Genomic DNA, 27,678 nt, shown 5'->3' with positions numbered 1-27,678 from the left:
TAAGCAAGTGTTGTCAACCTTGAACTTTATCCTTCTTGTCCTGTCACATTGAGGCTAGAATATTTTCTAGCAACATTATATTGTCTGTATATTATGAACAAAATGTCAGTTTATCCAATTATTCCTGTTCTTAGACGGCTGACAATTATTCTGTTATCAATTCTAAGCAGCAACGTGCATTAAACTTATTTAACTTCCCTGTTTTAATCAATTAGGAGTCAGAAATATAACAGCTTTGACAAAATGCTGTAAATTAATTCAGAACACATATAGTGTCATAATGTATTTAAGACTTGATCAAATTAAAAAACAGAATGTGAATTCCTCATATTTTTGCATTTGATTTTAAGAAAACGTGACAAATTAGGTCATAAGACATTTATCACCTTTTATTCAAGGCTATTTCATTTTCTTATTTTGTTTATTTACTGTCATTTTTCTATTGCCAGTAACAATTACACTGCCTGAAGGACGAGTCGGTTTACTTTTGATTTTCAGACTTAGTACATGGGTATAGCAGATGCCTCATTTCAAAGGTGACACTGGTTCTTAACATGCCCAATGTATCCTTGGCTTTTAAGGTGAGTTCCAAAAGGTGATAAGTATTGCAAGTGGGTGGGGGATCAAACCTGCAACATCTGTATTACTGGACCTGCACAACAACACTTAAGACTAAATTTAGGATTCCTCCTTTTTGCTACATATTTCAAACTACTATTTGTTCATTATTGAGTGTCAATTATGCTGATAATACTGAGTATTTGTTTTAAAATAGCCTATAGTTTTGAGCTTCTCACTAGTGGCCTTAAACACTGAAAACAAAGTTACTGAAGGTATAAATATGAAACTTATTAAATATATAATATATGCACTGTATATAAAATTTTCCAATACTGATTTTACTATCACAAACTCTTGATTCTTTAAATTTCTGAATGCTAATCATCAGTTATAGTTATGAGAACTTGCAAATGACCTACCATGGTAATTATAGTTTGACTTAACTGCTAAATTCTAGTATTTTCATTCTGAACCCCTTTATACTGACAGTGGACAAATATATAATTCTAAGAAATTATGGCAAGTCCACTTCAACAGTGCAATAGAGTAGGGATAAGGCGGGTCAAATATATATATTAAAATGGACCACCCACTGACAATGATCTGATGAAAAAATCATTTCAAATTGACATTCCTTTGAGAGAAAAAAAACAATTATATATGATTGTCACTTTGTCTACATCTGTGCTCACAATGAGACCTTTAAAACTCATGATACACAATGCTGACAATTCTCCTATAAAATCCTTATGCTTTTATCTTTCTGTTTAAAATACAATCACCTTAAAAGCCTGTGAAACACTGATAAGATCTCAAATTCCATTGGAAAAAAAGTAATATGGCATCTTTTAACAGATAACAAGAAAGAAAAAAAACTTGATTACAATTGTTTTATAGCATTTGAGGAAAGATTGATTCCAAAGCTCAGGCATTAACCCACCATCTGTCTCTGACAGTACATATGTACAGTGTGGTGGTGGTATTTAGACACTGGTAACAGCTGTTACAATACTGTATGGTAATGGTAATTAGATTTTAATTCAGTAATACAATTGGTCTGGAAAACTTCTGTATATCACACTCAGGAGAGTTTCATTCAGTGCAAATGCCCAAATTTAGGGATATTTTGCTTATCTTGTTACCTGAAACTTGATTAAGCTTAAACAAACATAACCAGATTCTGTACTGTAACACAAATTTCTGCAGGTTACCTCAACTGGAAGGTAACCTGTTAGTTTGCTAGAGCCTACAGGGCTCTCAGTTCTGGGTCTGAATGACAACTTGACCAAAAATTTTTACAAGTCAATTGATTCAATCACTTTTTTTCAAGCAAAATTGATCTGTTTTGTGTACTTTTTTTAAAGTAATCTGTGAAATAAATAAATATATAATTGTTAATATAAAGATAAGTTACAAATACTTGTTTATTTTTTGTTTTGTTTTTTTTTTTGTTTTGTTTTTTCAACCAATATTAACAAAATTATCTAGAATAAAGTTTATCCGAAAATACATATTGTCCTACTAATAATGATTTAAGTCTTTGTCATCAGTATAGAGCCTGGCCAGAGCCTGCACATCCCTATAGCCAAACCAGGCTCTTTAATGCTGGCAGCTCAATTTCTGTACCCTTCTTTTTGTTTTAGTAAAAGTCCTTGAAATTCAAATACATACTAAATATCTTACTAATGTGGATAAAACCATTCATTATTTTAACGGAAAATATGTACGGACTGAACAGCAAACAGTGCAGACCATGATCAGACAGCACAGATGTCCCAGTTGATCTTGGTCTGCACTGGTTGCATGGGTAGAATCTATTGCTACCAGCAGGCTTAGGATAATAAAATAACATTATCATCACACCATTATTAGATTACATAAATATATAAATTATGACTCAAACAAAGACTAAAATATATACATATATTCTAATCCCAAACAGCTGAAAGATAAATCAATGTTATTAATATCCTATCAACTTTTTATTCTGACATTGTATAATGCCAAATGCATATGTACCTGATTAATATAAAAAGATGCATAATATTACCTTTAAAGGTATTATGTAACACATGTTGCTATGTATCATTGCCTCTTAGATCTATTATAAAGCATTAATTTTAATATAATAGGTTTATTACGACAGTATCTAGATTTTTACTTGTACCCTGGCCAAATACAAGTGGCGGCATGGCCAAGTGGTAAACGAGTCAGATCTCTAAGGATCTCTAGCTGGGTTTTGGGTTCAAATCCCATCAGAAGCAAGCAATTGTTTCCTTCAATAATCTAAGGATCTCTAGCCATGTGGGTTCAAATCCCAGAAGGGGCAAGCCATAATGTTTCCTTCAGCAAGAAACTTTATGCTCATTGCTCAATACTGGTTAGTTCCTGGAAAGGATTCGAGAGTGTGTCTATAAGCTAGTAGCTTCCTGCACAATCAAACTAAATTTCAGTCAAGCAAAAAACACAAGGAATATTTGTATATAATGTCATAATTAAAACATTCCTACAATCATAAACGTTATCATGATTTTAACAAGTCATTTACCTTTAAATAGCGGTACAGCTCGCCATATTGTGACCGGACCTAGACTGGCATACTGTCCAAACCCCATCTCCATATATACAAGTGGTATGCCACAAAATGTCAGCATTACCAAGTAAGGAATGAAAAATGCACCTGAAAAATGGAATACAACATTATACACTCTTATCCATCAAACATTTTTGTTTTAGCTTTAATATATTTTGGAGAAGTAAAAAAAATCATTTAATAAAAATGTCACACTAGTGAAAGAACTATGCAATGTGACATCATTTAAGTCATACAGTACGTGTTTTTTGGGGTTGGGTTTTTTGTCGCAACTGCATACAGTACAGATTTTATGTTGAAATTCCAGCTTTACTAGTGAAGGAAGACCTCTTGTGCTTCTTCGTGTATAATTGCAGGCATGAACACATATCTAAGTAAAACCACTGACATTCAATAAGCTAGCTGGATAGTGTCCTCAATTAAAATAATCAAAAGTCCCTGTCAAGATTCAAATCACTGTGAGGGGCAATTGGTTTGAAGTCAATGACTTTAACTACTCAGCTACAGACGCCCAAAATAATATTACACTTTATGACAAACATCATAAACATGTAGAATAAAATGACAATCCTTCAGAATTTTTTTTCTTTTATTGTCAGCAATAAATAATTAAAATAAGAATATTCCTACCTCCACCATTTCTGTACACAAGGTACGGAAACCTCCAAATATTTCCAAGACCGACAACATATCCCAGACAAGATAAAATAAATTCCAGTTTTCCACGCCAATTTCCCCTTTCTTCATTTTCTGGTCCACTTTCGATACTGTCCGTACTTGTCACAGTTATCAAGTCTGATAAATATCCTCCTGTCATCTCTGAACCAGTCTCGTGTGGCACCTGTAAAATTGGAAAAAAACAAGTAGACCAGTCTTAAGCTTCTGCATCCAATTGGCTGATTAAGATTTAAAAAATTGAAATTGACCAATAGTTGAGCTGCAATCACAGACTGGTATAAATGTTTTGGAATTTTAAATTTAATTAATTTTTTCAGCAGACTTTAGCAGTTGCTGAATATAAATCTGCATTTTCTATTTAATTCAAAAATCTAATCTGTATTTTCTATCAAATTTTCAATGAAGTCAAATAATAATTAGTGAATTTTAACGATAGTTTGCAAAATATTTTTTTCTACTGTCTTTAAAGGTAAATTTAATACAATTAATTTTCTAAAAGCAATTATTTATAGATTTCTTTTATCTTATTACTTTAATCCTTTGATGCATAAAATCGATTTTCTGAAGTGATTTGATTATTAATTTAAAGTCACAAACATATATATTCAACCATCATTATCTAGCATTTAACCTGCACACCTTTAAAATCCAGCTTAATCTGTCATATATATACGCTCAAATGATGATCATTCAGTATAAAACAGTCACCCTTAATTAAACGTCAATTGAACTATCAATTTTAAATAGGTTAGTTTTTAAAACAATAGAATAAATAAGTCAAACTGTACAGTACAATGTATCAGAAATGGTTTAATTTTACAAATCATACAGCAAGAAGCTTAATTTACCAAGTCAGGCGTATCAATAGATTTTTTTCTCCCCAACTAGGATAATGTTCGGAACGTTACGTCTGAACATACCGGTATCTTTAACCCTGCTCAAATTTATTTTTCAAAGAGATTTATCGAACTTCAGAATTTGAGACTGTACGTGTATATGGATATTATAAATTATTCATATATATCAAAAAATATCAAACAAGCAGATAACTGTATACAGTATAGTCAGTGCAGAATGCATGTAGGTGCTGCGACCAGACTTGCACTTCTGGCATGTGTCTGAAAGTCACTAGTAGTCCAAAGGTTTATAAGATAATTCCATTGCATACACAATTATCAAACAAGAGCTGTCTAAGGAGGAACTTCAAACAATAGCTGTCTAAGGAGGAACTTGCTCCACTTTTTTTCTCAGGGCTGAATCGTTAACTGCAAATTTTTTAAATAATGAGAATTCATCACCTTCATGCAATAACGGGTTAACACATTATATTATTTAATAGGAGTTAGGCCATTACTGCTCTAAGGTGATGAGATGTTTGTTTTTGACCCAAAGATTGGCATAGTAGACAGGCCTCATCAAGATGCATCCACATATTAAGTTTCAGAGTCATAATTGTAGTAACAACTATTGACCATATATAAATATTTAACAAAGGTTACAGTGACCTTGACTTTTGACCCCAATGAGTATAATTTGTTAATACAATCACCAGTGACCTTGACCCTATTGACCTAGAAATTGGTATGAATTTAAGCAGACATCATCAAAAGACATCCAGAAATAAAGTTTTAAATGTAACAGATTTGTCGGTATTAAAGTTAACAAGAGCCATGTCAACATGGCCATCCCCCGCCGAATGTGTTTGCTCATTGGAAGAATGTATATGTAGTAGAGCGGAATAATTCCATTTTAAGAGGTCTTTTGGTAATGAAAACTGATGGCTATAGTGATTACAGATTTGAAACCAATATGTGAATACTGATGGCTGAAAATAACAAAGGGCAATTACTGAAAAATAATGCAGGGTAGGTTATCATTCTTGTGTGCTGCATCCCTCCTCAGTAAAATCTATCCACCTATGAAGTTTCAAGTTGATACCTCAAATACTTTTTGAGAAAAAAATTGAATTGAAAAATTAAGTATGAAAAAGAACAAAGGGCAATAACTCAAAAATTATGAAAGGTAGAGTTATCATTCTTGTGCACTGCACACCTCCTGAGTGAGATCTATGCACCTATGAAGTTTCATGTTAATATCTCATAGGCTTTTGGAGTTATGCTCTGGACAAAAATCAATTTTGAAAAATAACAAAGGGCAATAACTCAAAAATAATGCAGGGTAGAGTTATCATTCTTAAGCACTGCACTTCTCCTCAATGAGATCCATCCACCTTTGAAGTTTCAAGTTGATACCTCAAATACTTTTTGAGATATGCTCTGGACAAAATAGCATGAAAAAAAACAAAGGGCAATTTAAAAATTGTATAGGGAAGAGTTATCATTCTTGCGCACAACATTCCTCCTCAATAAGATCTATCCACCTATGACATTTCATGTTGATATCTCAAACACTTTTTGAGTTACGCTCCACTCAGGTGAAAAATTAGGTATGAAAAATAACAAAGGGCAATAACTCAAAAATTATGAAAGGTAGAGTTATCATTCTTGTGCACTGCACACCTCCTGAGTGAGATCTATGCACCTATGAAGTTTCATGTTAATATCTCATAGGCTTTTGGAGTTATGCTCTGGACAAAAATCAATTTTGAAAAATAACAAAGGGCAATAACTCAAAAATCATGCAAGATAGAGTTATCATTCTTGTGCACTGCACTCCTCCTCAATGAGGTCTATCCACCTATGAAGTTTCAAGTTGATACCTCAAATACTTTTAGAGATATGCTCCGGACAAAAATGTCGGACGGAAGGACGGACGGATGGATGGACAGAAGGTCGGACGGACGGAGACTATTTCTATATCCTCCGCCGAAAATTTTCGGCGGGGGATAATAACCAGAAAAGAAAGCTGAATGGAAAAGGCTATAAACCCCTGCCATTGTCAACAAGTGGGTCACAACATAACAATATCACAGCTTTCTCTTGAAGCGCATTATTTCACGTTTTATGCACAGGTTAAAACGGAATAATTTGTCAGATATGACATCAATGAACAGTATTAAACCAAATGATGTCAGGAAAATTCAAATTCTACATTTAATGTAGTTCAATATATTTTTATCTATTCTCTTTTTTATTAGCATGTTAGAATGGAAACAGATATTTATTTTTCTTGCATGATAGTATAATAATGCATGGTTTATCTTTCAAATGCTTTGCAATTAATCACTCAAGCCGTGGATAATCCACCTACGTGATTATATTCCTATGCATTTGGACTCGAACCCTGCATTATTCAACAACAATGCATTCAAAATTGATATTCTATTTCCTAAATAAAATTAACAGTGTAGTATTGTAACAAATCAAACTATTAATTTCTAAGTTCTCATTGTTACCCATGGTGTAGATGTACAAGAGTAACTTTTCAAGAACTAAATTATTTATAACATTTAGACAATTTGATCCTATTTATACATCAACGAATTATAAAAACAAACTCATAAATTTAAAATTTTGCACATTATAATATAAAATAATATAAAAACAAACTCATAAATTCAAAATCTTACACATAGATAAAATGATATAAAGATCTTATTAAATCACATTCATCATTATGCTATACAAAAGGTGGGCGCAACACTTTATCCAAATAGGATCATCTTTATTGATAAGTAGTTATAGAGATTTGAAAACTCTATTTACTTCATTATAATAAGAATGAATACATTAATTAAAATGTTTAAACTAAAATACATCAACAAGTTTTCAATTGAAGATGATTTTAATCTATTGCATATAATAATCTGTACACTTTAGAAATACCAAGTTGAACTTGTTTGAAATTCAGTTTTGAGGTTTTGTTAATTAATACATTCAGGCCTGGAATTTTTCCCTCAGCCTTTTTTTGCAGCTACACATTTTACCCAAGACCAAACTCAGCCAGCACATTGATGCATGCAGTCTAATAATGGTCTGCACTGTAAAACTTTCAGGCCTAACATTTAACTCTTAGGATGCCGCAGACAACATAATTTACCCATCGGACCAGCGCAACTAGACCATGATCTGAGCCAGCACAGTGGTTCAGTCACATTTTCTTTACATACCGGTATATGAAAGGTTCTAAGTATCCCAACATGAAAACAAACTTGTATGATAATAATGAACTTATATGCATATTACCTCATAAAACTTTTTTATTAATATTATATAGTATGAAATGTAGAAAATCATTTTGCGTCTTGCTTTTTAAATTGCCCTGTATTAATTTATGGTCCATAGATATTAACATTTTTCAGTTTTAACATATAATTAACAAATAAACTGTTTTAAGACAACACATTTTTGGCAGTAGTTGACATCTTTATTATTAGCACTTACTAATATTAAGTATTGAGAAATGGATCATAAATTTATTCTTTTTTTTTTTTGTTGAGGTCCAAAAAAAGTAAAAACATAAAACATAAAAATTGAATTTCTTAAATACACCAGCTTGGGCACTTCAAAAAAAGATATGCAAAAGATCATTATGAAATATACTTGAAAATTGTATTTTTGTGCTATTCTTTGATTTGAGTGAAAAACGTTGACTTGCTTTTCAATTTTGGGCCATAGTTCACAATTAGAATAATCATTCTGGAAAAAACAAAGTGAGCAAAGATCTGAAGTTTTGCACACATTCTATTGGTCTAGATCTACATCAAATCAAAGTTAACATTAATCTCGAATTTCAGGATTTCAGTCCTGTCACGTAAAAAAAACCTCAGTGCAGTCCCTTTAAATAGGCAAATTAAGATACCAAATTTGATTACTTACATAAAACACTGTCAGTGAATTCTTTTTAGTTTTTAACATTCATTTAGTACTGATCAAAATTCACTGTCTTTCAGTATTTAACATGCAAATATACTGAATAAATTATTTGTCACATTCATAATTCAAGATACACATCATAATGAATTCATTGTTTGTTTGGTTCTTTTTCATTATTTAACATGCAAATATATTGTTTTTCAGTTTCTAACAATATTAGTATTATAGAATGGCTATATACATGTATTTTATATTATATTGTATATAAATGAGACTGGAATAAATAAATAAATAGTATATTGCATAAACAGTAATAAATTTATCATTTGTAAGCAATTAACAAATTGCATATTTTATTGCACTCCCACGTACACCTGAATGAATATATAAAATTCACAAAATAAATATATATATATATATACCGACCAATGATAGAAGGGCTATTTCTGTCCTTGCATATCCATTTTCCTAAAATCTTTTAAATCCCATATAAACAATCCAATCCTGGTATATATAAATCCCCCATTATTTCCATATAAACTTTCCACAAACATTGTTCATTCAATAGAATGTATTGGAAGTGAAATATCAACGCCAATCATTGAAAAATAAATTGCATGTGAAAAAAAAAATCAATTCTAGAGCAAATGTAAATATCAAAGAAGCTGTCATATTCCATTTCATAAACATTCTACGACAAACATTATATTGTCAATCTTTCGAATAATACTCAAAGATAAGCAACTAATGAGAGGAAAATGGAAATAAGGCTGAATTCAGATACCCATTAGGTGCTGTAAAATCATTAATAATGTACAGTGATTTGTTTTAATGAATATTTGAACACTTGTTATCTTTATACTGCAATAAAGATATTCAAAATCAGATATATAAATGTCACGTTTAAGCCCTATTTATTTGTATTATGTTTATTAATTCGTTTTTCACAAAAAAAAGTAAAATAAATTGTTTCTTGACTTATCTATAAGGCTTAAAAAGGCTTACATGGATTGCATGGTCGTGATTTGAAATCTGAAACTTTTCATTAATATTTGGGCCAAATGATTTCAAAGATATAAATTAAACATTAACTAAATCACCAGTCTAATACTGAAGTTACTTTACAAACTGCATATTGATTAATAGCGCCAAATAATAGGAATTAAAAAAAATGGTTCTCAAATCTGTTATGTACAAAAAAGAGCCATAAGAGTCGAATTTCCTTAATCTGAAAACAGATTGTAACAGTAATATCTTTCTGTTTGTTTGTATGGTTTGGTTTTACCGCACACCTTGAATACAATTTAGGTCATAATGGCGCCGAAATATTTCTTTCTGTTGTATTTCAATTCTTGTTTACGTAAATCTTGAATATTCTAGAATTCCAATCAGATACTAAGTGTAATTTTCACAAATTTTTATTCTCACATCAAAATATGACAGTACATCATTTTCCTTTTAATTATAGATACAATAGTTAGATACTGGTATTAATGAAATTGGACCCTAGCAATTACTGTTACATGTATTCACAAACGCTATCTGATGAAAATTGATGATATATTCAGTATTTCTCATATTTCCTCCTGATATTCATCTTTGAACTTTTAACACCTTCCCCCCCCCATTTATATCATAAATGGACTAGCTTCGCTAGATATCATTAATGGACTTGTCCATCTTTCAATATGGACTAAACCATTAGACATTTTCAAGGGAATTTTTTCATAATAATTATGCAATGACTGAATACAGAACAGTGCAGACCATGATCAGACAGCACAGAAGTGCGGACTTATCTTGGTCTGCACTGGTCATTTGAGTATGATCTGTTGTTGTCAACATACTTAGGGGTTCATTTATGATCATGACATCTATATCTAAGAATATTACAAGCGAGCTTTTACACACGCGTAAAATGGCTGCAAGGAATGGTCAGCTGTGCACTGCATACCTTTAGAAGAACTGAATAAAATGCTACCTCACACACGAGTATCTGTTTAGATTTGCGTAGTTGTTGAAATTAAAGGGGACGCATTATGACACAAAATTCCATTACGTCAATACTAAAAGTACTAGTTTGATACTGTGACACATCGGATACTCTTAAGTCAATGTCACATTGTGCCATCCGTTTTTATTGTAACCTTTGCGGGACCAACATCTTGGCAAGAACTTGCAAATTTTTTATGTCGGAAGAAATTTTCATAAATTTCTATTTGAGTTCTAACCTATATATATAATAAATTGCCGCATACCAGTAAGTTCTCTGTGTTAACATTATCTATCTAGTTTTTACCAGGCATTTCATTGGTCACTAACATCGCTTGTTTAGAAATGTTGATATTTATCTTAAAAGAGTGTTACAGGAAATACAGCTGTCAACATTAATTCCTTTAATTGACTTTGTCCACTTCATATCTCGTCCATTTATCAGTTAATGTACAGTTTATGCCACATATGGAATCAAACACTTTGATTATGATCCGATAATGTTAAAATCAAACGAAACCTGTAAAATAGGTTATCAAGAATATAATGGACAAGGATTAACTGAAAAGCCTTAAAAAATATCTGAATGTTATAATTGGAGAATTACTAACTGTAAAGATGTCATGAGATCAATGCACAATGTAATGTGTATGAGGAAATCAAACTTTAATGGGGTTTTTTTGGTTCATTTTTACACTGACATTGTCAAGGTCATTTTGGTTACTTTCCAGCTTTACTGGTTGAGGAGGACATTTAAGGTGCTTTTCAATGCATTATTTCAGGCCTAAGTGGGCATCTGAGTTGAGTCACCAACATTCCTTTTGCAAGCTGGATGCTTCCTAACATTTTCAAAGTTCATGGTGGGATGTGCCCACAGCAGTGAAGGACACATTATTTGAAGACAATGAACTTTAAACCACCCAATCATGGACACCCTTTTACAAATCTTTTTCTCTGATAAACATATCTTTATGAGACATAAAACCTATAAAGATGTGTTTATAAGAAAAACAAAGTGTAATTTTTAAGAGTAATATTAAAACATTCTGAGGAATGAATGCAGCAATGTTTATTAAGAACCTACAAACATAAATTAAATTTTCCCTTTTTTTTCTCCCATGACTCTTCTATGGCAATATATGATTTGTTTCCCCTTTTTCAAAGGCCCTGTCACCAATTTTCCCCTACAAGTGACTTGAGGCAGTGCTTATTACATTTATCATAGAAATGAGAAAGTCAGAAATGAGAGACTTCAGAAAAGTGTAAAAAATGTGACAAAAGTAATCTAAAGTAATAAATCATCCTACCTTACCTAAACATGGAAATAAGAGTCTTAACTCTTTTGGGAAGTGTAAAAATGTGACCAATTGTAAAGGCAGTAAATTTACCTATCTTATGTAATCGCAGAGAACAATTTAGGGAAGTCTGAAAAATGTGACTACATTTAAAGTAGTAAATGTTCTGTCTAAATAATGATCACAGAAAGAAGAGAGTCCAAACTCTTCATAAAAAAGTGAAAAATAAGACAAAATTTAAAGTAACATTTAGAGCTACCACTTAGTGGGGTCTATGCTCTTCGTTTTCTTATTTCTAAAGTCAAACACATCAGATGAATATTATAGTAAAGAGTACTCCTACAAAACATAATTTTTTGTAACAAATAAAATTTAAATTTCATATTTGGCCTTGATGGTCAAGGTCAATTTAAGGTCAAAGTCATATTTGAATCAATCATCATGTCAGTTTTGTCATAATATGTGTTCTTTTGCCAAAGAATGAATCAAATCCATAAAAAAATTATAATGAAGTTAAAACAATTTCAGCAAATTTTAATAAGTTTACCTTGAACATGTTGAAGGTCAAGCTCAAATAATAGTCAAGCTCATATCAGAATAATTCAACATTTTCTCATATGTGTTCTTTTGAGTATGAATCAAATCCATAAATAAATAACAAAGTTTTTTTACAATTTAAACAAATTTCAAAAAATTTGACCTTGATGGTCCAGGTCAAATAAAGGTCAAGGTCATATTTGAATTATTGAACATTCATGTTTTATCATAAGTTTTCTTTTGTCCAAGTATAAATCAAATCCATAAATAAACAACATTGAATTATGGCCAATTGTAGCAAAATTCACTAATTTGACCAGAAGTGTCAAGGTCAAATTAAGATCAAGAGTCAAGTTCAATTAAATCTTTTTTAATGATTGTCTTGTCCAAAGAATTGTTGTATATACAAGTTAAGACAATGCATTCATTATTTACAAAGTTATATAATCAATTGTGAAATTTCAATAATTAAACCTTCAAGGTCAAGGTCATTAAATAACAACTTATCATATTTTACTGGATAAGAGAAATGAGAGTCCAAACACCTCAGGAAAATGTGAAAAAATGTGATAAAATTTTAAGTAATAAATTATCATGTCTTACCTAATCACATAAGTAAGAGAATCAAATTACAGGAAGATTGGAAGTGTCTGAACACATCAAGATAGTGTGCAAAATGTGGCAAAATTTAAAATAATTCATTATCCTATCTTGCCTGAAAATTGAAATGAGAAAATCTGAACACTTCATGGAAGTGAAAAAATGTAACAAAATTAAAAAGTAAATTAAATTATCATATCTTACCCTTTGGTAACGTATATTAATTATCTCCAAACATATCATCTTCAAAGCAAGTTTGATGAAAGACTTTTACACTATACTCTATATATAGCTTTTTTTCCTTCTTTTACAAAATAGTATGATTCATTCTCATTTCACTGTATCTCACATCATATTAGCAATTTATTAAAAAAAAAAATTATCAAAATTTTTAAATATTTTCACTGAAAATATAAGCACACTGTTTCCTTGTATATCTAAAAATCCATACAAATTTAACATTGATCTTATAACCTTTAATTGCTTTCTTCTTGAACAATTTCAAGTTAAAACAAAAAACGATTATAAAATATCCCCGAAATATCTTTTCTTTAGTATTTGATCTATTGATCTTTCTTCTTTGGTAATACGGAATAAAATTCTTTGGTAATACGGAATAAAATTCTTTGGTAATACGGAATAAAATTCTTTGGTAATACGGAATAAAATTCTTTGGTAATACGGAATAAAATTCTTTGGTAATACGGAATAAAATGTATCCTGCTATAATTCAACAATTTCAATGCAATCGTAAAATGTTTAAAATTTTCCTAAAATGTATCCCCCCCCTCCCCACTTTCCATTCCATAAATATCACTCCTCTTGTCACTATATACCATACAGCACAAATGTCTAATCTTTTCTTCATTAGCTAAAAACATAACTTAACATCTTGTACATGTTATATTAGGCAGAAATAGCTAATCAAGTATAAATTATTCAGTTCTAAGTCTCAGAAAATAATCTTCGTCAAAATGGATAAAATTTACAGAAACTATTTATCTCGGGTCTATCTTATGTTTTCGGAGTTTATTTTTTTATTTAATCACAAAACATTACACCATTCCAAAACCCTTATCACTGTCACATAAATATTTTATTTAAACAAAAAGGAACTGAATAACCTCAAGTTTATATCTGAACATAAAGGTACGTAATTTTCCTACACAAACATTAGGGATACATGTATACTGTAGACTGCATCGTAATTTCAGTAAATTTTATTTCCGTCTCTTGGGAAATTACATAACACCGCTGAAAAGCTACCATTAAATATATTAGATGGCTTAATGAGACAGGCTTTAATTGATATATAATTGTAAAAATCATTACCACCACTTTAAATAGACAAATCAAACAATTTAACTCCCCTACTGAGAACACTTTGTATACCAGACACGTTTAAATCATAAAATATAAAGAGAAACAATAAAATATGTCTACAAACACATCAAGTCTCTCTTGCATGGACACATCAAGTTTCTCTTGCATGTGATGTGAAGACAGCCTCAACTACATTTTATTTCTCTTATTGAGTATATATATATAGAACCCTCTTACTGACAAGAAACTTGCAAATTAAAGTGTGCCTGTAAAAATTTTAAAACCAATTTCATATCCAGGGGCATATCTAGTAAAGGTGTTAATATAATTTTAATATTTTCTATGTTATTTCATATATATGAATTATGAAAATACTGAAAAAGACATTCCCTAGCAAAAATATCAAGCAGGAATTTCAGTCAATATAGTGAAGATTTAACTAATGCATCACCCTCATTTTTTTTTTAATTTAAATAACTTTTTTCTTCCAATTTTGGATAACAGGGGCCTTCAGCTTTTCTTTAATCTTTACACCATGAGCATATTGTGAAAAATGGCCGTTTTCATCGAATAGTCTCCTGTTACAAGTTTAAACTGCTATGAAACTATGAAAAATGCTTCAATACTAATCAAACTTGGCACAAATGTTGAGTGGACCATTGCCTTTGTAACGACATGCTCAGTCTTTAATTTCTTGTTACCATGGCAACAGGGGGACATCTCAAAATTGCCAAAAATCACTATTTTGCCTCGAATTTTTCCATCAAAGTTTATTTTAAAGTGCTGCAACTTCTCAAGGGAGTGAGATAGAGTCAAAGGCCTTTCAGCGTTGGTTACACATTACCTAATGATCGACCTTGGGTCATATCAAGCCTCTCACAAGTCCAAAATTGTTAAATATGTAACTTTGTTAAATTCTTTCATATAATTGTCAAATAAAAAAAATAAAGGTTGAAATTGAATTTTGCAAACAATAAAATACATAAACAATAAAGAAACCCCTTGATACCTCTAATTTACCATTCTGCTCTCTACATTTAAATTAGCGAAGCAGATGACTTGTTCCGGAATATTCTATTTTTAGAAACAAGCATCACTGACACGTTATAAATAGCTCCCAGGATGCTATTTTGAGAAGGCTTGACAGTGATATGATGCAATTTTCCACATAAAAAAAATAATTTTCCAAAAAAAAAAATTAACTGAAATACTAAGTGTGAAACAACGCATAATTGTTTTTGCGACAGAAAATAAAAGCTGAAGGCAACTTTAACAGGTTAAACCAACAATTATATGCTCCAATAAAAAAAAAAATGGGCGCATAAAAAATTCTGACGATATTTTAGTATTGATTGAAACCTTTCTCTGCTAGATAATCTGAACAAAACTGTCTGACTTTTATTATTGGGCATAGTCTGTTACCAATTATAGGAATTTCATTATGAAAATCAAGTGATTTCCTTATGTAAACTTGATTTTAAAAAAAAGACTTATAAACACAGGCGAAAAGTTTTTTTATTGTTTTTTTTTTGTTTTTTTTGTTTGGTTTCACAGTGCACTAAAACAGTTTCGGTGATATGGTGCAGAAACAGTAAAGATGATTTTGGCTAACCTTGGGTGTAACAAACTTAAAGCAATACCAGGGAAGAAAAGTAAGATGTCATCAAAACCTTTACCTGCAGTATTGTAAGATTTTATACATGTATGTAAATGTTACCTCATCAGCTGCAAGTGGGGTCAGCTGTGGCACATACAGGTTTGCCGTCAACATCGCCAGCCCGTGCATTGGTCGGTGGTTATCTGGATGACATATCACATAGTCCGGTGCATTGTTGTCATGGTCATGACTGTTTATTAAACCGGCACCCCAGCCATGTGGTGTCCGTAATAGCTCCTTTAGTCGCTTCAAGAATACATAAAACAGTAACATTAACTTCAAGAAAGATAACTCAAAATTACAATACCATTCCAAAAGTTAAGACTTGTTTCCCTTCTCATTCCTTGTTCATTACATTATAAAAAGAGATAACTCAAAATAGCAATCTCTTAACAAGACTGCAAGTTGTCTCCCTTCATGAAACAAACAATTCTTCCTTCTAGAAACTTACTTGGATATTTGGTATTATTATTGTGTAAATAACATAAGATTTATCAAGAATATGATATTTCAAAGAAACATATGAAAATACTATTCATGGAAAAAGTGTTTTATTTATAATAAATAGGAAAGTAAAATTATAATTTTGTATTTCTATCATGTCTAAGAAGTTACAGTAGGCTTGTCTTACTCAATTTTTGTTGTTTTTTTGTTTGTCTTTTTGGAAAATAAATTTGTAACTATATTAGTCATACACGGACAGGCAGTCACTGTAATGTTGTTGATGTTTTTCTTTTTTTTTAAATCCTGCACTAAAAGCACACTTATTGTCTCAATAAAAGCTGAAATGATACCTGTAAAAATGTCCCTGGTTGATGTACAAATGCTTTTATACCACAGACTGGTATACAGACAATGGGTAGAACAGAGAGGCACCAGCCCAGCATTTCTGTCCAGTCAGGGTATGACAAATCCCTGTACTTCACATGCACAGGAAATAGAATGCTACAGACTATCAAAGCCTGAAATATACCAAAGAAACACAGTCTGTGACTTGTTTCAAGAAAAACTTAAAACATTTGTACTGATGTGTCAGTCTTGTATTTCGTTTCAAGAAAATTGACAACTAAATACTAATATAGCTTTGAAAAGACATTATTAATCTGAATAAAGATCAAATCTTTATAAGTCAAAACTAGACATGTTTGTCCACAGGACATTGGTGGCACCACATCCTGTTTTGTCAGTGTACTGACAGACACTGTGACAGCTGGTCAGACATCTGGTGAAAACAATGCGCTTCCTCCACTCCCATAAAAGTGAGGATATAGAAACATCCTGTTTTGTCAGTGTACTGACAGACACTGTGACAGTTGGTCAGACATCTGGTGAAAAAATGTGCTTCCCCTGACTCCCATATAAGTGAGGACATAGAAATATGTAATATGAAGAACTTAAATTCAATGACTCAGGCAACTTAACCCAGAATGCTACAGACTATCAAAGGATTAAGAAAGGAGCATTTTCTGAAAAAATGGCTGTTTTCATTGAAAAGTCTCCCCTTACAGATTCAAATTGCTATAAAACTATAAAAACTGCTTCAATACTAATCAAACTTGGCACAAATGTTGACTGGACCATTGCCTTTGCAACAACATGCTCAGGCTTAAATTTTCTGTTACCATGGCAACGAGGGGGCATCTCAAAATTGCCAAAAATCACTATTTTGAGTTGATTTTTCAATCAATTGATTTCAAAGTGCTGCAACTTCTCAATCCATCTCAATGGATTGAGATAGAGTCAAATGCTTTTCACCGTAGGTTACAAGTTACAACAACAAATATAATACTAACCAGAAGTATGCAGGGAGTTAAGAATTTCCAATTACACATCCACCAGGGGGAGTTTTTATGTCCTGTCATATCTTCTATGTTGTGAACAAACTTTCTCGCACCAAATACGTACATGAGCAAGCAACATTCCAGCGTGGCAACAACATACGGACATATCTGAGACACATAGATATCCACAAAGTTGAGAGCCAATATCCCACCCTGTATAATTAAGATCAAAATCATGTTATAATTTAATATATGCCATAAAATTACATAATCTTTGCCCCATTTCTACAGTTTATATTATGCTTGGATTATTAAAGAAAATTACAAAATAAAAATTTAAATTATCATGAATGTTACACCTGCAAATAGAAAATGTGAGAAAAAAAATATGGGTATAATATAGGTACTGGTATATACTGGGATCCTGCGTATTTACCGGACAATCAGTTTACCGGACATAAGCTATTCCTGCCGAATAGTGCTTTATTTTTGCTTCGATTCAAAAATCATACAGTCTGAATAGCACACACACTTTCTTTTTCAAAGTAAATAACAACAAAACCACTCTCGGATAAATATTGTTGATTCAGTTCTTTATCTACTAGCATGCACTTTTGTTTACTAGTTATTTCATGACCTGGTCATGCGGGGGAATAATCTGGCGCAGGCCCGAATACGGAGGCCCTTAATGTGTTATTTGAGATAGGTTTTACTTTTAATTCTTCTCAACGTTACCACAAGAGACAATCGTAACATATTTTAATGACAAAAAGTAATTTTAAATTTAGTCCAAACATTATCTCGTTGTTGTCTTTTACAAAGAAGTGCAAATTAAAAACATCTGAGGAAACGGATTACACCCATGGGAGGAAACTCTACATGAAATGTAAATAAAATAGATTTTATTGCTTTTGTAACATGCTACATGATGACCAAAATGAAACTGTATGACAAAGAACAGAATTCCATTTGCATATCAAAACGTTTCATACGATTAAGGATCATGAAGAATCAATACCTTAATAGTGTAAATTTCAATTACACCCTAGATATTGGCCTCTTCGTAACAGGCATGGTTGCCGTGTCTATTTCTAGTGACATACTGGGTTTTTCAAAAACCTTAACCTTGCCATTCAATAGTCGTAATTTCCTTGCTTATTATTTAAAGATTAATTTCAATTCATGACTTCAAAAATTTTTGAAACACATTGTCTGGAAAATTGAGTTGTTTACACAATGTTTTCCTCTTATAATGCCCTACTTTAAAGACATATTTCTACGGTCATATGTTTAATTTTATGTTTGATAAAGGAATGTTTACGTGAATTAAGGACCTAAAATTATTTGGGGAAAATTTCATTCTTTTTTATTTTTTTCAATAAAAGTTACAGATAAAAAACATCATTTTTTGTCCGGTAATAATGTAGGATACCAGTATCTCTCTATTGAAATCTTTTTTGAAAATACACAACTCAGTCCAGTACATACATGTTACATTAACTAATTCTAAAACTGACCTTTTTTAATAAGTTCTGACAAATTAAACGAGAAAAACCTACATGTATCATGTCAATTTTATCTCAACAGGTATCTATCTGACCAAGTTTCATTAACATGAGGATAAAATATTTTTCTAATGAGCATTTTCTGTCACTTTTATTTTGACCATGTGACTGTTCTCATTACTCTTTATAACACATTTTCAATTACAAAGACTCGAGTCTCATTATAATCAGACAAATTATTAGTGAGATTGGTCTTATTGCTGACAACACAAGACACTGGACCTGCTCCGTTATATCACAAAAATTAAAATAAAGATTGATTAAAATTGTCGTTACCTTTGTAGTAAAAACAAGACCAATGATCGACAATACAGCACATAAAACAAACTGAATCATCCAGCGTGTCATTCTGGTACAGTTTATTCTACAGTCCACCATCTTCTCGGTGATTGCTCCAACCATCGTTTGTACGTAGATCACGAGAGTGTCCAGTCCAATCACAATTATTACCGAGAAAAACAGCATGCTTAATGCTGCAGACTCTGATATGTTTAACAAAATATACGGAAACACGGCAAAGCCCAACTCATATTCTGGAGAAAAAAAATAGAAGAAATAAAGATTAGATTGTGTGCCCCCTTTAATTTGTTTGTTTGTTTGTTTCATTTTACGCCTTTTTCAACAGTATTTCAGTCATATAGGCGGGTAGTTTCCTAACCATCGTTCCTGGAGAGTTACACCAGTACTAGACTAACTTCCTCCACGCTAAACTACCAAAGCATCTCCCGGGGATCGAACCCACGCCAGAGAGGTAACTGGATTAGAAGTCATCGACTCTAACCCCTCGACCACGGAGGCGGTGTGCCCCCTTTAAATACATCATAAAGTCATGTTTTAAACGGTCAAAATGAAGTTTTTTTGTTTGCAGGTATGTTGTGTACCAGCTTTGAGATATAAATTTAAGGTCATGCTAATTTTATAGGACAGAAGAAAACGACAGTATTGCCATATTTCAGTATGCCATAATTTTTCAGTAAGTCATTTAATTACATTATTGATGTGGAGCATTTTGGGCATAAAAACAGATAACTTGCACTTAACACTGCTATCCATAAATAGACTCAATCAAACTGAGCCTGCAGCATTTTCAGATCTGCCATTAGTTGACCAAACTTTTAAAGGCCCATTAAAAAAAATCTGGAAACAAAGTGATCCCTCGGAAGCACTCATCACAACAAAATATGTGAAAATTGCAGAGTCGGTATGATTGAGTCTGTACATGAGGGATAATGAATATGTGCAACATCCCCCACGCCCCCTATCACCGGCTTGAGCGGTACTGAATTCTCAACACTTAATAGTGCTGGCATCAATGATAAGCCTCAAAAATGTAATTTATTTTTCAAAAGCTTTATAATTTTGGTGCCCTGTTACAGCATGTACAGTTTTGAAAAAGTATTTCATAGGCCAAATAGCTTACTGAGCAATCTAATGGATTCTCTTAAGTTTGGGAAAATTAGTAAGGTAGTTACAGTCATCCGGTATCCTGTATGGCAGTCAAAATACCTCTTTCTGTACAATTTGCTTCCTTTATCACAAATTATTTCACATTCAGCTTTGTTATATGTTCTTAAAATCCATTATTACAACCTTATAAAGCATATATTTTCTGGATAAGAATAACAATATCTGTCCTATGCTACGATTTGGTTCAGGATATCCATCCTGAGGGTACCCTACCCTTTGGGCAGTAACAAGACTTGCCGAAATTTCATTTCTAAGTTCCTCAAGATTTTGGAATATTTTACAATAAATAAAGTATTTACCATCAAATTGATATTTGACTTAAAATATGTATAACCTGTGAATTTGAAGTCAATTATTGACACATTAGTCATGTTAGAAAGAACTCCAAGCCCAGAACAAATTGTCAGTCCCGAAAACATCACCCCCATCACATTGCATAGACATATCAACATGAGATTCCTGGAAAAAAAAAGATAAGACAAGTGATACATAAATTTGTTATAAAAGGAATGAACAAACTAGAAATGTGTCCATAGGACACTGATGCCCCCACACGCCACTGTTCTGTCAATCTTATGACTCTAGGTCAAATATTTTTTAGACTACATGTGCCACAAGTTGAAAACTAAAAATCAACAAAGGGCCATAATTCTGTTAAATTTGTTTGCAGCAAAAATTCCTTCCTTTACTACCATCTACACATTAAGGTTGTTAATCCCTGGAAGTTTAAGCAAAATCTGCCATCCGGTTTAAGAGGAGTTGCGTTCACAAAATTTCTACATAGTATATAATGAAAAAATCAACAAAGGGCCATAATTCTGTTAAATTTGGATGCAGCAAAAATTCCTTCCTTTACTACCATCAACACATTAAGGTTGTTCATCCCTGTAAGTTAAAGCAAAATCTGCCATCCGGTTTAAGAGGAGTTGCATTCACAAAATTTCTACATAGTATATAGTGAAAAAATCAACAAAAGGCCATAATTCTGTTAAATTTGGTCGCAGCGAAAATTCCTTCTTTTACTACCATCTACACCTTAAGGTTGTTCATCCCTGTAAGTTAAAGCAAAATCTGCCATCCGGTTTAAGAGGAGTTGCGTTCACAAAATTTCTACATAGTATATAGTGAAACAAGAGCTGTCCGTAAGACAGCGCGCTCGACTTTTTTATTGCTTGCCAATAAAAAAAGTTTTTGCAGTAAAAGGCAATACAAGAATCTCTGTATTTTTAAAGTGAACTAGTTGTTTGATACCCTTGAATATTACAGCAATGTTTATATGACATAATTTATGGTAAAGTGAACAAGTGGATAGGAATGAATTTTTTTAGATTTTTAAAGTTTTTTAGTGCTTGCCTATAATACAAAACATTGACAGTTAAGGGCCATAATTCAAATAAAATCTTTGACAGAATTACCTTCTCCTGGACATGTTTGGGAATCATGATTGTAAACAAGTATATTCCAACTTTCAAATTAATATCTCAAACAGTTCAGTCAAAAAGTGGACTGGTACTAAAAACTTAACCAAGATTCTAAGTCGATAAAAGGCCTTAATTTTTTAAAACAAAATCCTTGACAGAGTTACCTTCTCTTGCGTACAGATGGGGGTAATGATGTGAAATAGCATTAAAAGTTTCAAAGCAATATCTCAAAGGGTTAAGGCAATAAGTGGATTTTACCCATATTCAATGTATTTTCTAAGTCAAAAAGGGGCATAATTCTGTCAAAAACCTTGACAGAGTTATGTCCTCTTGTCTGTTGATGAAGGTCGTGATGGTAAACAATTATGGTCAGTTTCAAAGCAATACCTCCAATGGTTTTGAAATAAAGTGAGGTGGTACAAAAAACTTAACCAAGCTCAATACACTTTCTAAGTCAAAAAAGGGCCATAATTCTGTCAAAAACCTTGACAGAGTTATGTACTCTTGTCTGTAGATGGAGGTTATGATGGTGAACAAGTATGGTAAGTTTCAAAGCCATACTTGTAATACTTCTGAAATAAAGTGGGGTGGTACGAAAAACTTAACCAAGGTGTGACGCCAACGCTAACGCCGACGCCGACGCCGACGCCGGGGCGAGTAGGATAGCTCCCCTTTTCATAGAAAAGTCGAGCTAAAAATCAACAGAGGGCCATAATTCTGTTAAATTTGGTTGCAGCAAAAATTCCTTCTTTTACTACCATCTACACATTAAGGTTGTTCATCCCTGTAAGTTAAAGCAAAATCTGCCATCCGGTTTAAGAGGAGTTGCATTCACAAGATTTCAGGACGTACGGACGGACGGACTGACGGACTGACAGACTGACGGACGGACAAATGCAACGCTATATGCTCCCACATTGTGGGGGCATAAAAACAGAAACAAGCTTTTATGACCATAATTTGTTCTTGCAGACATATTAACAAAATTTGTTCTTGCAGACATATTTGTGCTTTCATCAACAAAATTTGTTCTTGCAGACATATTTGTGCTTTCATCAACATAATTTGTTCTTGCAGACTCATTTGGGGTTTTATCAACAAAATATGTTCTTGCAGACATATTTGTGCTTTTATCAACAAATTTGTTCTTTCAGACATATTTGTGCTTTTATCAACAAAGTTTGTTCTTGCATATTTGGGCTTATTTTTTATACACATAATTTTTCTTGCAGACATATTTGTGCTTTTATCAACAAAATTTGTTCTCACAGACATATTTGTGCATTTATCAACAAAATTTGTTCTTGCAGACATGTTTGTATCACTGTATTTGTAACCTTTTTGCATAATTTTGGTCTTTCAATTTCCCACCAGGAATGTTGATCTATTTTAAGCAATCAAACAAAAGACTGAGTCCTCAAATATTTGATGTCAAGCTAGTGATCTTCACATTGACCTTCTAACTTAGCATAATGTATGCAAAAATTATTGTCCATACACATCATCATCATCATGCCCACTGTGTATAACCCTTAAAACAGGAATGTGAAAATAACACTGGAATTCATCAAATTATGCTATAACAAGCAAAGCTGTAAGTAACAGACAAATATCTTTTACAGTAAATCAAATTTAAAGAAATCTGATAAATTGTGCACTGACCTAAAACAGTGACTATGAAAATGGGTATAGCCGGCCAATGTATGAAGACATCCTGTACCAAGGCTCAACGTAAAAAACATCAGCATTGCTGCATCCTTCCAAATCTGAAAATACATCATATAATTCAATTGCAATATATAACAAATTCTCATTTTTGCAGCATTTTTTTCCTTTTCTAATTTGCTAAAATACAATTCTTTTTTTTTTAATCACACATACAAGAGCATAGATAGGATAGCAGTTTTCTTTGTTCCAGTATAATAGCAGTGAATTTTCCTCTTATGTTAAGGAAATCTGTATTTTGGCATTTAAAATTTGTAAAATAAGTAACCCACAGGGATGGGGCCAATTTTTGCCTGACTTATGTAGAGATATACAGTCTAACTTGCCCATGCGACCACATGTATTAAGCGACTTTTGTCTTAAACGACCACTTTAAATTCCCCCCGATCATTTTCTGTCTATATTTTTAATGTATTAAGCGACTTATGCTCAACGCGACCAGCGACCACTAATTAGTCACCTAATTGAGAGCAATCTTTTCATTAAACGACCACTTTTACCTGTCAAGTAATTGTGTTTTTAGAGAACGCCGCCTGGTAATTTCACAAGTGTCAACAATCAAAACACAACAAATAAATGTGTGAAAAACTCTATTTCCCAAACCGTTTTAGCGTAAGCAGTATACGCGTGACGTGTATTATCCAATAATATCGATTAAAACAATGCAACGCTCCGCCCCTACTGATGTGGTGTATACGCTTCGCTTGTTGACAATTAGACTGCATTGAATTGACCTTGAACTTGATCAGCAATTAAATTAGATGTATTTTGTTTATTTCGAATGAAAAATGCACGACAGAAAAAACATCCTCACTAATAGGGTTTTCGTGTTGGAGACAAGGAAAAGCAACGGAGAAGTTTAAAAAATCTGGAAAAAATGTCAAACATGTACGTAATGGATCAAAACTGTTTGTAAATAAATAACAGAAAGTTATTTTTTACAGATTATCGAGCGTACTAATTATTCAACATTTATATAAAAATGAAGTTGTTGAAAATTCCCACCGCATAAGAAAGATGTCATTTGTAAATTTTGACTTTTATGTCATGCTTTGTCTTAAGAGACCGTTTCATTAAGCGACCAATTTGGGTGTTTCCCTTGCGCGGTCGCTTAATACAAGTTTGACTGTACTAGGCAATGCTTTGTGCCTAATAAAGTGTAATATCTAAGCTCTTCGCATTATAGTTTCACAAAATAAGACTTAAAGGGCCATTTTTGACTGCAGGAGCATGATTTATATAACTTTTGTATAGGACCACAAGGTGATGTTACATGCCATATACCACAGGTTTGGGCAATGATTTGCTATAAAAAAAATTCAAGATTTCGTTTTTTAAAATGCTTTTTTTTAGCTCATTTGACCTACTTTTATATCAGAGTGGAACCATATAACTTGGAGAGGACCACCTATAAGGATCATTCCTGTTGCATCAAGTGGATTGTTTAAAGAAATCCATGACAAATGATGGACAACAGACAGTCACTGCTATCACAAAAGCTCATTTCTGTGCACTTTGTGCTCCGGTAAGCTCAAAAAAACTTAAAAATCAAAATTCTTAAAGATTTTTCTTAACTGTAACTAAAGACTTTATAAAACCTTTACTACGATGGAAGGCTTTACTACAATGTAAGGCTTTAAATACCTGAACTCCGGCTAAGTTTTTCCATGTCGGACTTAGAAAGAACCGGATTCCTTCCAGACTTCCATTACTAAATAATGTGTAAACAAAGAGTATTGGAAGAGCTATAAACGGGTATGGTCCGGTCACATACATTACCTGAAATAATATAATTATCACTATTTTTTTTTTTTTCTGAATAAGATTTCTATAAAATTTTATGAAATGAAAATGTAATTTCTTTAAAGGTCTATTGTACATTTTGAAATGAAGAGGTTTCTCATTAAATTGAAACCTGCTTCAAAAGATTTGATTATGGAAGAAATGTATCATATTCTTAAAAGTTATAACTTGATTAATTGCTTGATTCACATTTGTTACTGTATGATTATAAAATTTTAAGTATTTTTATAAAAAAATTAAAATGAAACACAAATTTACTCAATAAGATGGTTGTATATAGATTTAACAAACAAACATGATATACTTATTATTCATTTATTCTTATTAATTAATTAATTATTAATTTATTAATTAATTAATTAATTAATTTATTAATTTATTTATTTATTTATTTATTTATTTATTTATTTATTTATTCTTATATAAATTTAGCAAGCAACCATGAAAGATGTAAAAAATTACTATATAAATTTACCAAGCAAGCATGAAAGATGTATATCCGACTTAACAAAGCAAACAATGAAATGTGAATATAAATTTACCAAGCAAGTATGAAAGATGTATATGAATTTACCAATCAAACACAACAATGTATATAAATTTACCAAGCAAACATGAAAGATGTATATAAATTTACCAAACAAACACAAAACATGAATATAAGTTACATAATAAAATGAAAATTACCGAACATGACAGCTGTAAATAAATTTACCAAACACAACAGGTGTATATAAATTTACTAAACAAACAAGAAAGATGTATATACATTTACCAAACCAAAAAGATAGATGTTAAAAAGATGTAAATCAATTTACCACATTAATAAGACAAGAACATACTTTTTCATCAACAAACAAGACAGATGATAAAAATAATATTTTTATTTTCAACATGCCAAGTGTTACCATATGATGTATAAATTTACCAAAAAGGTACAATTTAAGCATTCAAATAAACAGGAAGGTGCACAAATATACAAACAAGAGCTGTCACAGGAGACAGCGAAGCTCTACTAAAAAAATACTGGACACTGTAAGGAGGACAAAACTATGAAAGAAAAATTAATCATGTATAATTATGTATTAAGTTATAGTAAAAAAATAACATAAATTTTGTTAACATAAATTCCAAGATCAGGGGGAATAATTCTAGAAATATTCAAGCTAGAGTTATGAACCATTTCAAACAACATGTGTGTAATGATAAGAAATATATATTTGAAGTAGATACCTTAAAAAGTAAAGAAGTTATAATATTTCTTTAAGAAAATCCTAAGTTCAAAGAGAGATAAATCTGTAAATATTGCTTCAAAAGTTATGAACATTGCCACATAAAATGTAATTGATGATAAGGATTTGAAGTTTGAGATAGATACCTTTAAAACTAAAAAAGTTATAAACTAAAAAAGTTATAATAAAAAATAACATTTTTCTAGTAAAAAAAAATCTAAGTTTATGGGGAGATAATTCTTGCAATGTTGGTGCTAGAGTTATGAACCTTGTCACATAAGATGTGGATGATGATAAGGTACATATATTTGAAGTATGAAGTTGATCCCTTTTGAAATAAATAAGTAACAGTAAAAAATATTATTTTTTAAGGAAAATTCTAAGTTCAAGGGGAGATTAATCTGAAAATATTGGTGCTAGAGTTATGACCCTTATCACACAAGATGGGAATGATGATAAGGTTCATATATTTGAAGTATAAGGTTGATCCCTCATGAAATAAAGAAGTAACAGTAAAAAATAGTATTTTTTGAGGAAAATTCTACGTTCAACGGGAGATAAATCTGAAAATATTGGTGCTAGAGTTATGAACCTTGTCACATAAGATGGGGATGATGATAAGGTACATATATTTGAAGTATGAGGTTGATCCCTTAAGAAATAAAGAAGTCAC

The 27,678-nt window shown here is 31.7% G+C and overlaps 1 protein-coding gene across 1 annotated transcript in view; it reads right to left on the bottom strand.

The window, feature by feature from the left end:
- The window catches only part of LOC132723372 (uncharacterized), a 106,203-nt gene that overhangs the window by 21,389 nt on the left and 57,136 nt on the right, over nucleotides 1–27,678 (bottom strand). The window contains exons 10-18 of the mRNA XM_060708076.1: nucleotides 25,615–25,749; nucleotides 23,908–24,011; nucleotides 21,159–21,283; nucleotides 19,634–19,890; nucleotides 17,805–18,005; nucleotides 16,806–16,973; nucleotides 16,072–16,257; nucleotides 3,785–3,995; nucleotides 3,110–3,241 (exon numbers count right to left, since the gene is read on the bottom strand). Of these exons, the coding sequence (XP_060564059.1) occupies nucleotides 3,110–3,241; nucleotides 3,785–3,995; nucleotides 16,072–16,257; nucleotides 16,806–16,973; nucleotides 17,805–18,005; nucleotides 19,634–19,890; nucleotides 21,159–21,283; nucleotides 23,908–24,011; nucleotides 25,615–25,749 (1,519 nt within the window). The remainder of the gene's footprint in view (nucleotides 1–3,109; nucleotides 3,242–3,784; nucleotides 3,996–16,071; nucleotides 16,258–16,805; nucleotides 16,974–17,804; nucleotides 18,006–19,633; nucleotides 19,891–21,158; nucleotides 21,284–23,907; nucleotides 24,012–25,614; nucleotides 25,750–27,678) is intronic.

Source organism: Ruditapes philippinarum, unplaced genomic scaffold (assembly GCF_026571515.1).
Source record: "Ruditapes philippinarum isolate M1 unplaced genomic scaffold, ASM2657151v2 ctg2367_1_1_1_1, whole genome shotgun sequence".
NCBI classification, from domain to species: Eukaryota; Metazoa; Mollusca; class Bivalvia; order Venerida; family Veneridae; genus Ruditapes; species Ruditapes philippinarum.
Note: the sequence above shows the minus strand (reverse complement) of the source record. Positions and strands in the feature narration are given on the sequence as shown.